This window comes from Falco biarmicus, chromosome 1 (assembly GCF_023638135.1).
Source record: "Falco biarmicus isolate bFalBia1 chromosome 1, bFalBia1.pri, whole genome shotgun sequence".
Taxonomy (NCBI): Eukaryota; Metazoa; Chordata; class Aves; order Falconiformes; family Falconidae; genus Falco; species Falco biarmicus.
The window spans coordinates 95532913-95549387 of NC_079288.1; the positions used below are offsets into that span (position 1 = coordinate 95532913).

General features: G+C 35.8%; 1 protein-coding gene across 7 annotated transcripts in view; it reads left to right on the forward strand.

Moving 5' to 3' along the window:
- Positions 1-16475, forward strand: part of RBPJ (recombination signal binding protein for immunoglobulin kappa J region) — a 152006-nt gene that overhangs the window by 128093 nt on the left and 7438 nt on the right. For 6 of the 7 annotated variants that reach the window (XM_056349308.1, XM_056349298.1, XM_056349260.1 and 3 more), the window contains 6 exons: positions 180-275; positions 9785-9950; positions 11063-11237; positions 12698-12835; positions 13045-13157; positions 15339-15479. In XM_056349308.1, the coding sequence (XP_056205283.1) occupies positions 187-275; positions 9785-9950; positions 11063-11237; positions 12698-12835; positions 13045-13157; positions 15339-15479 (822 nt within the window). In that variant the 5' untranslated portion in view covers positions 180-186. The remainder of the gene's footprint in view (positions 1-179; positions 276-9784; positions 9951-11062; positions 11238-12697; positions 12836-13044; positions 13158-15338; positions 15480-16475) is intronic. The other variant, XM_056349270.1, reaches the window with a different exon arrangement.

Below are 16475 nucleotides of genomic sequence, written 5' to 3' on the forward strand. Positions count from 1 at the left end.
TGCTTCTTTTTGTTGTGTAATTGTCCTAAAAAAACCTTACTCATCTTGACCCTATTAATTGTTACCTTTTTTAAATTTCAGATGTTTGGGGGTTTTGTCCTAACGCTGTCTTGGAATTACTGTAATTATAAACAAAACCAAAACAACTTCCAAAGCTTATTTTGTCTTCTAATTTTTAGGGAAGCAATGCGAAATTACCTAAAGGAGCGAGGTGATCAAACAGTGCTAATACTCCATGCGAAAGTTGCGCAGAAATCATATGGAAATGAAAAAAGGTAAGTTTATGTTCTTTCCTGACTTCCCTCTACAGCTCTCAGCTAGGGGAACTATAGTGTGTAGTCTGGTGTATAGTACACTGCAGAATTCTTCAGATTGTAATGTAGTCTGAAGAAACGTAAACCAAAACGTGTTTTGTACATAATTTAGTTATGTAACAAATGCTGCAAACCTGTGGCATTCAATGTAGTGATGCCTGTTTCTACCAACAGGCTCTCCATCGATAGATGAAGTTTTTCTTCCATTGAACTGTAATCGTTCTAATTTTAAACCTTCCATTTTAAGTCTGGAGTAAACAAGGTGATGAATGGTGACTATTTGTAGAGGAGTTTTTTCCTAAGTAATGTCAAATTAATATGAAAGGGAAATCGCTAGCCTCAGTAAGATGGTTTTCTGAATCGGATCTGTAATAGCTTTAAAAAGAATGACAGGTCAATCATAACCATATTTTTGATAAACATTCTCTTGTAAAAATCAATGCAGTACAAGTTAAAATAATAGGTAGTTTTCTAAGGGACATGATATACAGGGAAACGTGAGGATGAATGCTTTTTAGGCAAAGGTGAATTTCTTGCAGTCTTCTCTATGTGGTGTTTTTATTGCATGACTAGTAGAAGCAAATAGGGTGGCCCTTCATATGCAGATTTCTAGTCCTTTCATGATGAAGTAGAATTTTCTTTAAGTATAAATGGTACTTTTCTACCTTAAATTTCACTAAAATAAATAGCGCAGTATTTTATTAGTTTTCAGATACTTTCTTAATATTTTTTCACCACAAAAGACCGCATATTTGGGTCGTTAATTAAAGGTGTTGAAGTTTTAATTTTTCTTTTGCCACTGTTGTGTAAGTCTGTTACATCATTGTTTTTCACAGTTTTCTGAGATTTGAGATTTTAACATATTTACATATGAAAGTGTTAGAAAACAGAAATGTTAGAAATAGACCTACAGAGTTCTCTGTTCATTGCTGATCTAAATCACATTTACTGGTGTCTGCAAATCACAGAGATGCAGACTATATTTTCAACTGTTCTTCAGTATTCTTGTGCCTGAGTACTTGTCTTTCAATATGTGTTGTTTTTTCTGTTAGCCAGTGTCTCGAGTCCTTGCATTTGGGCCGTGTCCAGGTTCTGCAGCTCCATGGAATTGTTTACTCAAAGTACTTTTTAGATCTTTCTAAAATTCTTGATGAGAATCAAATGGGAAGTCAGCGAATGGGAAAGGGCACAGAAGCAGACAAGTATGCTGTGTGTTTGCTATAGAACTACACAGGCTTCTTGGTCACTGCCACACTGAAACGCAGAAGGGTTGCAATGCAAGGCCTTACTACCAGTGAATGGTAACTTTAACCCTCTGCAACAAACTCAACAGCCAAAAAGATGTAGCATAGCAATATAGGCATCTCTGATTGCTATCTTTTCAGATTGTATTGTCATTCAGGAATTGCATAGTGAACTCATCACTGCAGATGACTTAAGTGTATTATTCCCGAAAAATGAGGGGTGTGCCTATAGATAAGAAAGTGACTTTCTAAAAGCGTATCTGTAACTTCAGGCAGTGTTCTGAGGCCAGAGCAGTTCATGAAGGCAGGAACATTTTACAAGGTTGTCCTGTGTTATCAGTGTTTTGGAGAACAAATTGCGTCAAAAGAAGGGAGAAATGAAAGAGATAAAGTATGTAATTTTGATTATTAAATGTTCCATTAGTGTTTGAAAAACTTACGTAAGTGTTCTGAAGAATACAGGGCAAAGTTTCGAATTGTTATTTGCTATCAGTTTCTGAAAGCTCATATGTGCATTTCATGGCATTACTAGAAATTCCTGTTGCCTTGAATATACATGTATACTTCACGTGATGCTGTTAAACTGTGGCACATACATTACTCTAAGTAGTGGTAATGTTCGTTCGGTAAACTATTCATCGGTTTCTCACTGTTTGCGATGATTGCTAACTGGACTTAGGTACCACTTAAGATTTTGTGAGGCGCAGTTTGCCTGTCTCAGCACAGTTGCATTTGTTCCTGAAAGGTGTCTCAAATTCACCTCTTTGAAAATGGAAGCATGTCAAGTAACTGTAGACAATTTCAGAGCTTTCCAAAAGATTACTAACATGAAAATGGTTCAATATTTGTTAGAAAATAATATGATGGTGAAGTGATTGCCATGCAGGTATGGGTATGAAGTGAAAGTCTGGAATACATACTAAGATTTCATTTTTAAATTTAAATATTTCAGTTTTTCTTAATTGTGACACGTCATTTAGACTGCCTCTGCTACTGTTCTGCTAGTTCCCAGACTGTTAGCATCAGTAATGATGCCCTGTTGCTATTGGTGTAAAGAAAAATGCCAGTTATTAAATCCTTGGATCCATGTGTGCCCTAAGGTCCTTCATGAAACTGAATGATGCTTCTTTCTTTTTTTTTCTTTTTTGAGTGTTTTTAATTGCTTCTGTTTTATTGATAGCAGAACATGCCCTTTGGTGGTTTTTATTGCTGGACTGAGCAAAATTAGTAAAGATTTAAAGCTGTTTTATACAAGTAATCAATCAAGTTTTTAGCATTTTTACATTACATACCATTTCTGTAGTGAGTTGTTTCATACACATCTGCTTTATAGACAGAAACCTATTTTTATGGAGAAATTTCATGTTTTCCATGGGACTTTATTATGGCATGGATATGATCTGGTTAATTTTTGATCCATAAAGAATAAGTTTAATGGCACTATCTTTGTAAGTAAGAATTCCAATTACAAAAGGAACCATTTCTTACATTTGACACATCTTTAAAGCAAATGTAGAACCTTAGAAAAGGCTAAACAAGCTCCCACCTTTTGTTCCGGTCTTTAAACCTTTTTTGTTGTGAGGTCATGGAAAATATTTATCGTTAATAAACTTTGCATGGCATAATTAAAAGGTTGGCACAATAACTACCTTTCAGTGTTTTGATGAGCTTAGTAGATGGTGAAATACCCTGGTGAAAACTCAACTGTAGACGGTGCAGATCTCACGTAGTGTGGTCTGGTTTAAATAGGCCTCACAGAAACACAATTCCAGGTTGTTGCCGCATGGGTGGAGACATTCTGGGTTCATTTGAGAGTGTTCTTGATACTTGACTGTAAATAACAGTAGTGAAAGGAGGCTTCTTCCTTTGAGTGGACTCTTCTTATTAGCCTTGCACTTACCAACATTAATGTCCTTTGGTTTAACAAAGAAGCCAGAGGGTAAGAAGCACAGGGATGGACTTCAGTTGAATTTAAGGCTTTTTGCCTGGTGTTTCCTGTTGGATGGCTGTCGTCTTTCAAAGGCATTTGACTGGTAAAAAGCTCAGGTGATGTATAAGCCTGATGAGTGTGGGTGTTTGGCTTGTGCTTCTTGTACATACTTTTTTTTATATTTACCATTCACTGAAATTTGTCTCACACTCTGAACAGTGAGTGTGAGCATTCAATGGTTTAAAGGATTGAAGTGTTTTGGATTCCAAGACATAGTTCATCACTGACTGAGCCAATCGATATTTGTGGAGTTTAAACGCTAGCACTACTGATTAGCCTGAGAATGGCCTAGCTGTGTCCTGTTTTATGTCTGTTAGTGAAGGAGCTCCCGTAATTTCTGCTCAGATACTTCCCTTGACCAAACTGACTATGCCTGCACTCTGGTTAACGCTCTTATTTATTGAGAGCATAGCCTTTTCCAGGGCTTACCCCATGGCTCCACTATTTCTTTCATAGCACTTTGGCACCTAAAGATTTTTCATTTGTTTGTTGTTGCATTGAATTCCTTAGTGGATGTAGTTCTTTGAGCTCCTAAGAAGGAAAGACTACTGCTGAGTAGTTTCATGCTCAGAACAATGTAGGTAATTGACAAGCTCACCTCCTGTCTTAACAGGACTTGAATTTGACCAGCTGGTACAAAGGAAAAATTTCCCTGCTAATGTCACCCTGAACATAAAGAAAACCAGCTGGTAGGCACCTATAAATTCTCCTGAAGGCAAAGACTTCTGTAAGAGGAACACTGAGATGATTTGGATGATTTGAAAAAGCATATCTTTATGAACAGAAGCCTGTGGTTTGAAAAAAGCATTGAGTGCATCAGAACTAGGCAGCAATGGCATGAGCTGATTTTATATTCATTCTTCCCCTTGCTTCTTGGCAAGTTCACTTAGGGTACCTTCTCTACTTGAAGTACCGTATTTTCTGTGTATTGATTGGCCTGAATTGACTGACGGTATTTTGTTGTCTCCTTTGGTGATTGTCTGATTTAAAACAATATTCCAGGTGGTGCCAAAGAATCAACCTATTCCACTTTGCTGTTGCAGTCAAGACTCAGAAACCACTAATTATCTTGTTCTTCCCTTCAAGTAATTTGGAATAAAGGGGAGCATCCTTAGACAAATCTCAGCTTGGCTTTTTTGCCGTGGAAAAATGTTCAGTTTCCAGTCAGTCTGATGGAACAGATCTGTTGTAACAGATGGGTAACAGCTTGCTTCTGTTTGCTCTGCTGAGTTACTGAGCCTGGAGTCTTAACATGAGGTTGCTAATACTATGGTCTTTCCTTACTTAAGTGGCCCATGAAATTATCCTGTAGGAAGGCACTGTGGGGATGCCCTTTACTTTTTGGAGATCAATCTTCTGACCTTTCCTGGCTAACATAATTTCAGTGTTATACTTTATTTAAAACTTTCCATCATTTCAATTACACTGATCACAAGTTCTTGGAAGAAGTATGGGAGAGAGCCTTTTATGAGAAACTAGGAGTACACAACAAAATGTTGTAGAAGTATGTTAAATACATAAAGTATTTGCAGAGACCTGGTATCCCAAAATGTTACCCTGGTTCAGTCACTGTGCTTTATATCAGAAAGTAGAAAAACACTGAATCTGCATCTCGCCATGCAGCTCTAACAAGTGTGGAACAGTTTTTGTCCAGGAAAGACATTCCTGGTTGTTATATTGTTATATTTCCAGTAATGAAAGAGCTCACAGAGTTGATCCCTAACAGATCTCATGTGTTTTTTAGATCAAGCTGTTAGGTGTTTACCTCACAGAATAATGTCCTGTGTTGTTTTACTGCTCATTCATCAACGAATTGCCAGTCTGCTCGTTGCATAGAGAAGAGGTATTAAGAGAATATGGTACAAATCCAGTGAGGAAATGACATCCTACATGATTTTCCATCATTACTTCTTGTACTGAAAATTCTGAACAAGCTCAGAAGAACCAGACACAGCTGCCATTCCCTCCAACATAATTTTCTTTTTACTATAGGTCATATGAATATTTCAGAAGAATTTTTACCTCCTACTCAGTCTTACTTTAGTTTTGTGGTTAAAGAGAGGTAGGCCCTGTAAATCAAAGGTTAAAGGAAGAGTATTTTCATTTGTTCCACCAAACATTGCCCTGCCTTATTTCCCATCAGTAATACTGGAAATTACCTTAATTACTTTACATATTTTGGGGAAGTGATTTTCTTCTTCTCTTTCCTCTTTATAGTTATCTGAAAGCCAGCCTCTCACATAAACATGTAAATTCTTATTTTAATCACAAATGTTTTATTAATGAGAGAACCTGTTTCTAGCAGTTACTTTATACGTATCAAAGACACTTTCTCCAGTCCTCTGTGAAAATTGGAAATATGGGGATATTCATAGTTTACTCACACTATATAATAATCTCTTCTGTACATGAGTTTCTGGGATTGTAAATATGACATAAAAAGCCCTGAGTCTGTACTTGTCTGTGTCTGAAGGGTGAGTAAGAGGCTGACATATATGAAAACGCATTCAGATTGTGAATGTCCAGACTCTTTCTTTTTGTTTTAACGAAACTTAAAATCGTCTCTGTTTCGAAAGTGTCATTCTTTATTCCATAAGTCATAGTTTTCCAAGGCTTTTCCCGGTGGTCTAATTTTAAAAGAGCACTTTAATTGTTGTGGCTTGTTTTCTTTTCACCAGTGGGTTAAAACTTGTTTCTTGTAGGTCTTCAGTGCCATCTAGTGGTCGTAGCTATTCAAAGGACTTAGTTTAGAATAAATCTGAAATGAAAAAGGATATGAAAAAAGGTTGAGATTTGTTTCTTGTGTTCTAACCGATAAGAGGAATACAAAAGAATACATGAGGAAGAAAGGTAAATGTGTGATGTTTGCTTTATGGTGTTATATCTACATGGAATACAGGGGGTTTGGTTTCTTGTTTGCAAAGCATTGCTCCGTTAATAAAGGTTGATATTAATTTTGTGTCTGTGTATAATTTCCTTATTGGAAATAGCTTGTAATTGTTGAGAAGAAAATAAATGGGATACATCCATGAACACTGAAAGGATCTTGTATTGACATTCGAGTTTGAGAGTTCAGAATCTGACTAGCTAGGGTGGTGTGCTTTTCCTGGCAATCTGAGTTGGTTCCCAAAAGGCCAACTCTTGAATGAATGCACCTGTTACTTGAAGTTTCTTCCCAAAAGAATTGCATTTCCTAACCTTGGAGTTAGTTCATAATCCCAATTTGAAAAGTATGTTCGTAGAGGACCACCATCATGTTTCTCCTGTCTGGGATGGCAGAGTAGGCCTCCTAAAGTGTACTTAGGCATGATTGTTGCCCTCACTTGTCCCCTTGTCAGTCTAATAAAAATGTGACACTTTATTCTGTTGCTTCCTTCCTGCCCACATGTGTATATATATTTGTCTATATCTATATATTTTTTTATGTGATCACAATTACTTACAGTGTAAATTTTCTCAGTGTAATGCTAAAGTTGTTATTTCTTGCTTTGTTTTGGTTTTCTGTTTTCTTAAAACATGCTGAAAGTTGCAGCAACCAATAGGTGAGCCTCAGAATAGATATTTTTTTTTAATAACACTTATGGTATTTACATATAGATGTGGGGTGATACAGGGCACATAAAGTAGATTGGTCATGTAGAAAGTAAATATACACTTTGTACTTTAATACAAATTTTATGATCTTGACCATTGTCATTGTACTGTCTCTCTCACAAACATAAGTCCTCTTAAGATCATTTTTCTTTTAGCGTAGAGAAGCATTCGAAGGAAATTAGGTCACGTCGCCAGTGCTGTTTGAAATAAATGCAGCTGAAAAGCAGGAAGTTCATTGCTGGTTTTGAGATCAAGAATTTGTAGTAGGAAGGGGAGGATTTAATTGGCACGTAACAGAAACCCCTGGTGTTCTTAAATATACCCCTACTGCATCATTCATCATCTTTGTGATGGAAGGTGGAAGAGAGAGATCAGGTAGCAGAAGATAAGAAGCAAAAGCAAAAAGGGAATATAGCATGTGCACCATTTGGTGACATTTATTACTGCTTACTCTTTTTATTCATGGTAATTTTCAAATTTCAGAACTTCTGTTCTTATAGCAATAAAGCTACAGTAACCCATTCTAATTCAGATAACTATAAATTTCAGCTTTATGATTGGTGACTGAGCTGGTGCAAGTGTTCTCCTGTGCTGCTACTGTGAAAGTGTTAAATTTTATATTTTAGGTAGTATATTATGTAGTTTCTCAAATTGACAGTTCCATCAGGAAACATCTGCTTTGCAAATTGGCAAGTTTCTGCCCATTGCCTTGGTTCTCTGTGTTCTGCATTTTCAATTGGAAGAAAAAAAATATCCAGAGCCTTCATATGACCCATAATTACTCCAAAGAATAAAATAGAAGTAGTTAAAACTGATGCAATAACCACATGAGAATGTGAGTTGTTAAAATGTTTGCTTCTACAAGTAGCTTTCTCTTAATTCATAATTCCATAAATATATATCAAAATTTCTATGCTTCAGTATAGTGTGAAGGCAATAAAAGGGGCAAATGATTGCTGTATGTCTTTGCTGAAATGGATTATCATAATAAAGTCTAGCATTTGTTTACATTTGTTTGGAAGTTCAAAAAGCAATCTGTAGAAGCAGTTTCACAAATTTAATGAGCTTCTCAGACATGCCCATAGCTCTTTTGATGTCACATGGCGAGCTGCTTTCTACAAATTCTTTTGTAGGCAGGCTTTTTTCAAACCCGAGCCCAACACTTTTGAAAGACATTCACAGATATTTAAGCTATATGCATATTGGTATATCATCAGTTTTGTTGTGTTTTAAAAAGAGTGAAATGAAGTGAAGAATTTTCACTGTGGATTTACTGGCAAGAAAGAAAGTTTGGTTATATTTTTTTGCCTGCAGAATGTAATTTTTGCTCATTATCATAACCACCAAGATGTTTTGAATTACAGTAAAACATAAAATTTCTTTGTTTCTCTAACAAAGAATAGACATTACTTGTGTGCATTAAATGAAATTATTAAAATCTTTGCATTTGTTTGCATGGTTTCTTAATACTTACAATTTATTATTATGTGATTATTAACTCGGGAATTAATTTCATCTGTTAAGAATTCTGTTACTTAGAAAAGCATTTTTATATCGTAAATAAAGGTACTTTTGCTGAAAAGGTGAGATAAAGTGTTAGACCTGATTTTCATACTAAATCTGACTTCCACTAATCGAGGTTTATATGGTATTTAATAGAAGTAATCCATTAATTCAGTTGTCCCAAGCAAAATCTTTAAAAAAAAAAAAAAAGGAAAAAAAAATAAATCAAATCTTACCTACAGACCTGTATGAGGTAGTTGTCATATTTGGATTTCAGAAGTGCCAAGTTAAGCACTGCTCTCCAATTTGAAATAAATAGAATAATTAAAAACTTTTTCAGTTACTTTCTCCCTTCATGACTACCTCACAGCTAGATGTACTCATTCTGCTTTTTAAACTTTGATCTTAGCTAAGTAATGATAAAACCACTGCAGGTGTCAGCTAAACAAAAACCAAAAGTGATTAGTATTTGCATTTTTAGCAATTTGCAGAAACTTCAGGATCGATACATTGCATTATAATGCTGCCTTTAATTTTGAATGTATTGCTGTAAGTAGCTTCTAGACTGACTTCAGTCAGTGATGCTAAAGACTAGATCATATCTTTTGCAGTTACTGATGAAGATGTAAACTCATCTATTCTATTTAAAAACTGAAAAGAGATTTATGCTTGGACAGAGTAGACTTCCTCCTTACTAATGATGAAACAATAAATGTATAGGAATTGTGGTCAGCAGTTGTCCATTAAATTAATTTGTGGAACTGCTCTGTGTGAACTGATCAGAGCATCATGTTAAGCAGCTACAAAAGGAAAACACTGTCACTTTCAAAGCCTTTTTACTTTCTTCGAGAATCTCTTTGTAAGGGTAGAAAGAGGTTTTGTTTTGTAGAGATGCAAACCGTTACCTATCATATATTGAACTGGAAAGATGCTCAGTGACAGTGCATCTAATGCTGATTTTCCTTGCCTTTTCTCTTTCTGATTTGCATTTTAGAAAATCAAGGCAAATGTTGGGCGTGCATGTATATACTGGAATGCAAAGTGTGAATGGGCTGAGAAAGCTTTGGATACACAGCAGTTTGTCTGAAGAATTTTCTTGAAAGCTGTGTGTAATCTCATAATATGTTTTTCATTTTCAGGTTCTTTTGCCCTCCTCCATGTGTGTACCTTATGGGCAGTGGATGGAAGAAAAAAAAAGAGCAAATGGAACGGGATGGTTGCACTGAGCAAGAGTCACAACCTTGCGCCTTCATTGGAATAGGAAACAGCGACCAAGAAATGCAGCAGCTGAACTTGGAAGGAAAGGTAGAAGAGTTGTAATAAGCCACTCAAATTACTACAAAGGATATTATAGCTATGTGGTGCATATTTCAAGGAATACCCTTGCTAATTTTTGATAACTTCTGTTACACTGTAGCAGATACTACATAAGTGGTTTAAAAAAAACCCTCAAAAATAAATGGGATGATCCAGTAGGTGGATTTGGTTCATGGGATCATAGCAGGATACTAATGTTTACTTTGTAGCTTGTTGATGCAGAGTCAGTAATCTTCTTACCTTATTCGGTAGGCATCAAACTGAAGTACAGTTTCTGGCCTAAACTCCATATCCCTCTCCCTGGCTTGCAGGAGTGGATAATCTTATCAAGGAAGTATCTGAATAACATCTACTGCTAGAAGTGGTCTTTAAGTCCCTTTGCATAAAAATACTATTAAAATAGCATCTTAATAAATTTAGTAGATTATTTTTTACAAGACTTTTTAAAAGATATTTGTCATGACTTAAACAGTTGGAATAGAACTGGCAGTGTGTGAGCGCTCATTTTGGCTGGTTGTTTTAATAAGCACTGTTTTATAGCTACCTAGTTTTTCCAGCATAGTCTACTTAGAAATGCTTCGTATGTTGCTGAATAGGAAAAGAATAATAAAAGTTTGAGATACTTTTTTTTTTTTTTAGGCTCCTATTGTAACCTGGTATAAACAATTGGCCAAAAGTAACTTTCTGGTTACTTTCTCCCATCCTTTTGAGAAAAGTTTGGCTCTGCACGTTTTCTGCACAGGCAGACTCCTGTGCATGCCCAGTGTAGTGCCTGTATAGCTCTAATCAGATACAATTTTTGGTAGTACTCTTAACCACTCAGAGATGGCTTTGACACATCTGTAGTCTCTAATCATCTGTTTTCCAGTCCTGGTAAAGGTCTTTAGAAAGACACTAAAGTACTGAAGCCAGGTGCCAAACTTCACAAAGCTAAACCGGAGACATAGAAATACACATACGGAAGAGATGGAAAAGGCAGTTTCTGCTCTGTTTTAGAAACTGTTGCATCAGTTTTCATGTTTTGTTCATAATTAAATACATGGCATTTCTTGAACTGGGTTGGCTTCAAAGAAGAAACAACTGTATTTTTTCACCTGCAGAATTATTGCACTGCCAAAACATTATACATATCAGACTCAGACAAGAGAAAGCACTTCATGTTATCGGTTAAAATGTTTTATGGCAATAGTGATGACATCGGTGTGTTCCTCAGTAAACGGATCAAAGTAATCTCCAAACCTTCTAAAAAGAAACAGTCGCTGAAAAATGCAGACTGTAAGTATTTTACAATTCTTTTCTTTATGTAGCAATTTATTTTGTTTCCTACTAATTTTCTTGTGTATTCTGTGGTGTAGCTACAAAGTAAATACAATGAAATCTTCAATTTCTGTTTTTTCTAATTTATTTCAGAACTGTATACATCAGCATAAGTGTTGAATTTTATGCACTGTTAGTTATTTAGTAAATATAAAAGGTCTGCAAAAAAACTTTAAGGAGCGAATCTTTGTGGGCATATGTGTAAAGAATTCTCTACCTCAGCTTTCTAAGCTGTTGGATCTCCTAAGCTGCCATGATCAGGTGCTTAGGATGTTTTGATCTGTATCAAAGAGATAGCTTTCAGATTGTGACAAATAAGTTGCGTAGTGTTATCCAAACTGCACTTTGTCACATCACAGCCACCTTCTTACCGTCTCATGCCGTTTTCATGTTGGTTTTACTTTTAGTATGTTTTGCATAGTTCCTTTTAAGCAATTAGTTAAGAAATCTGTATGGTGATATTCCACCCAGATTTATTTGCTTACCATGTTTTTCAACTTAAAGATCTCTGGTGCTAATGTATAATTGGGAGAATTTTTGCTTTTCCTCCAGAGTGTTTTTGCCTGCATACCACTGGAGCACCTCAAGAGATACCCTTTTTTTTTGTTGTTTGTTTTGTTTTTCTCTCTTCACTAGTGCTTTAAAAGGCTCTTCCATCTGTGTTGGGCTGGAACCCATTCACCTATGGAATGTGGATCTCGGGGCGGCTAGCTTGCCACATGACTAAAGGCAATCTGTTGCTGTGCAGTTCACACCTGTGGGTTCAGAGTATGCACTGTTGACTTTGTATTCAGACAGATAGTGTTGATGGACAGTGAATATGAACCAAGTAGAAGAAACATGCCTGTTTTGATGGCAAAATGCTAGTTGCTGATTGGGTTTTTTTAGGGGAGCAAGCTTAGCATTTCTGTCTTTTGAATAAGTAAGTTTGGATCTGAGAAAATTTCAGATTGCATGGTTACAATTTTACATAGTTAGTCTGTCTTCCTTTCAATTGATTGTGATTTGTAAGAACAATTTTTCTTGATACTTCAAATATACTTCAAATGATCACTGAAAGTTACCTTAAGTATTGCACAAGGGCAAGCTAAGGCTTCTGCTCAGTCAATTGTTGGAGAACTATGAACAGAGGGAGTTTTCAGCAGCAAGCACTGGCTCATATGGCTAAGTAGCAAAATTCTGTGAACTAGCATGCCCTTGGAGAGCAGCCACTGTGTATGTTATCCTGTTTGTAATTTTGTGATTATTTTTGGTCTGTCACAAATACAAATATTTTCAAAATTAACCAATAGTTGAGAATTATTTCTTGATTTCCACTATTCGTCAGTTTATTTTAATGTTTTTGTGACTTTTTGTTACTTTTTTTATGCAATAATGAAGTAATTGTATAATCTCAAGTCTGTATGTGTTCCTTGCAGTATGTATTGCATCAGGGACAAAAGTGGCACTATTTAATAGACTTCGATCCCAAACAGTTAGCACGAGATATTTGCACGTAGAAGGTGGTAATTTCCATGCCAGCTCACAACAGTGGGGAGCATTTTACATTCACCTCTGTAAGTAAAAATGAAGCAATATATTTTTTCACTTACTTCCCTCCATCCCCACAAAAAAAGTCCTGCATTTTTTCCTCCATAGTAATTACCCGTATGCAGATTTGTTTTGTATTGAGTGTGTATTTTCTGTAATAGTGTGATGTTATATGTTCCTCCTATCAAGGAAGACTGATTAAAAGAAATAATGTGACGATTCCTTTTTCATGTAGTGGATGATGATGAATCGGAAGGAGAAGAATTCACAGTGAGAGATGGCTACATTCATTATGGGCAGACTGTCAAACTTGTGTGCTCGGTTACTGGCATGGCACTCCCAAGACTGGTACAGTTTAATTTCTCCAGTGCTGTAATTAATTTGTAGATGACATCTTAGTGTAATTGCATAGTTGGATTTGCATTGTTTACAATTTTTTACTTTGTATGTTTTGTTTTGGTAATATGTTTATATGGAAAATGGCATTCATGTTAATAAAAGTGTATTTTTATATCTTCAGATTAATTCTGTAAGCAAAGAACAGATTGCAAATTAGGTGTAGAGAATTTTTCAGAATTCAGAACTGCCAATGGTTAATCTGCAAGCTGTCCTTAAGAACAGGTCTCTTTTAAAAACAGTAATGTAGGTTCTAGTGTAGCAAAATACTTCAAATACTGATACCTAATAGATGAGTGAAGTCTCTGCAGCCGGTAGAACTATTCCACTTGTTGAGTTTAGCACAACTTTAAAAATGCTCTACTGATTTGAATCTAAAAGCAATCTGTATACTTCTAAGGATACATAATTACACCAATACCAGCTTGCAGAAGCATTTTGGACATTTATTAATACGGTCTGTTTTACATATGGAACATTGGAATAACTTTTTTAGAAAGACACAATTTCAGCCTTTTGTCACAGACACAAAATTGATTATAACCAATTAAGGCTTGTGAACCAAGAAAATTATTTTATTGCTGGATACACAGTAATGGTTTTTATAAATAAAGTATAATTATATTTTTCTTGTCCTGTTTTATGCACTTAATGCCAGCCTAAGTGGAATTTTATGTGACTGTTAATAAACAGTGAATGCTTCATATGAGACCTTTTGTGAAATTGTGGTTTGTCAGCCCATTATGAATTTCATACAAGGCTTTACTAATTCTACTTTTAACTAGAAACAATTATTAGAATACACCAATGCAAAACCAACATTCCCTGCAGGCAGGTTTTTGTTCCCCTTCCCAGAGATACTTTACTAGGACTGTATTGAGAAGTACTCTCCAATATGAAACTTAACTAAAAAATAAGATAGCCTGTTTAGAGTAAGTGGTGTGAAATCATCATTTAAATAGATCTTTTTTAAAAATTTATTTTTAAATCACATTGACAGGAAAATCCAGACCTGGTTACTACTGATCTGGTTCAGCATACGTGAACTTCAGTAAGAGGATCTCACTTTGTGGGCTTCATGTTAATATTTTCTCACTGCCGAAGGGAGATTCCTGAAACTTTATTTGTAGGTAGAAATAAATTCAAACAAATTAGGCTAAACATTCCTGTTTTGTTTGCTATTGGGGACATTTGTCATGCTGCCTTATAAGATTGATTGAAGGTGATACAATTAAAAGGTAACTTGCAGACATAGGTTAATGCAAAGAACTTTGAAAAAACAAGTTAACCTTGAAACTGATATTGCTAATAATGCCATTTATTATCGTTAGAAATCCCAGAGGACATGGTTGGCTTTCTGGTTGTCGGCTTAGAAATCTTCAAACACTTTGGCTGCTGCTTCTGCTGATGTTGCATAAAATGAAGTATTAAACTTTTTTCTAGAAGTTGAGGTAGAATTCCAAACTACAGCTTTCCACTTTCTGTAAGGGATTAACTTCTTTAATTTAAAAAAATAAATTAGTGTAGCATCTCTGAATTAAGTCAGCAGATAGTTTTTCACTGAACTTCCAGACGTAAGGAACAACTTTCTTTGCAGTTGTCTTTAGGTAATTAATGAAATTTCATGAAAACTGTTGTTAAGATACACTATGATTGTTTTATTTGCAAGACTGTACTTAAGGACATCTCAATACCTCCTTATTTTTAACTCTCCTCATTTAGCAACCAGTCTGCCACAGAATGTTGTTGATGCTGTCAGTGGTGGAAGCTTCTGTAGAAGTGTATTCATACTTCACCTGCTGCTCTTTTGTACCAAGGGATGGAACAAAAGTAGATTTTAATGAAGCTTCAAGTTTCTTCCCCACTTTTATAGCAAAAGGGCTAAGACAGACAGGCATGCAGCACATTGAAGCTGTAGTACTGTCACTTCAATGTTGTGTTCTTGTTTCAAAAGCATTGAGATTTATGAATCTAATGTTGGTTTTTAAGCAGGAGACATGGAAATTGGGGGGGGGGGGGGGGGGAACCCAACACCAAACCTTTCACTTCCTTTACTAACAGTACATATGTAATCTCAACTGTAATGAAGTACAGAAATTGTCCTGAATATATATGTATAACTTTCATTCACAGATAATTCGAAAAGTAGATAAACAAACAGCGTTATTGGATGCAGATGATCCAGTATCGCAGCTCCATAAATGTGCATTTTACCTTAAAGACACTGAGAGAATGTATTTGTGCCTTTCCCAGGAGAGAATAATCCAGTTTCAAGTGAGTTGTTTAAAACTATTTCAATAGATGAGAAGCATGGTTGCAAATTTTTCCCAAATATTCCCAATGTATGTACGAATGCCAGTTTTACAGTTGGTTTTGAATGTGTCTTAATATTTTTGTTTTGAAAAAACAGAGGGTGAAAAGCAACAAACTTTATCTGTCCCTTTCCAAATCTGATTTTCTTTCCTCATAATCTTCTTCTGTGTCAGTGTAGACAATGAATTCCGTTTTCTCCAGTGGAAGAAATGGAAGCACACTAGTAACTTGTGCATGCAGTGGTGATACTGTGGCTTAACATGTTGACATATGCCAGTGGAATTGCACCACTTGTGTGTCCATTTCTAGGTTACAGCAAATAGGAAACAATACACTTCATGATAGTCTTATTTCATTACGGGCTTAGAAGAGTTGTATTGTCTTGCTCTTGGCTAAGATCATAAGCGTAGACTGCTATGGCAGTTGACCACAGTAATTTGTAAAGCCACAGAAATTTGATTTGTCTGTAAAGAGTGTAGCTGTCTCAGTCTTCAAGTATTTGTTTCTCCAGCAGGTGGAGAAAAATATCCTTAAGTTACTGTAACAGGAAAGAGCCCCTAGGGAAAGCTATAAAAAAAAAAACCAACAAACCTAAACACACAACCAAAAAGCAATACCATAGTGTACAATTGTTCTGATGGCTTATACTGGCTTATACAGTATACTAACAAGTTTTGGGTTTAGCCTCATGTATGTTAGCGTGATTTTAGCAGACTTTCAGCATGGTGATTCCCATAGAGTAACAAGACTGTGATCAAGTCCAGGCCTACCTACCTAAGTATTGCAGTTTTCTTTAAACATCCAGGGCGGCTCAAATAGCAAAGGGTGTTGAGAGAGAATGTTGTGTTCCAGGAAGATAGCCACACTCAGGAAAGACTTGGAAATTCCTTAGGAGAACAGCGGTAGCTTCTTGGGTAAGAAAGGCAGAGGTAGGAAAGGGGGAAGCTAACTTTTTAA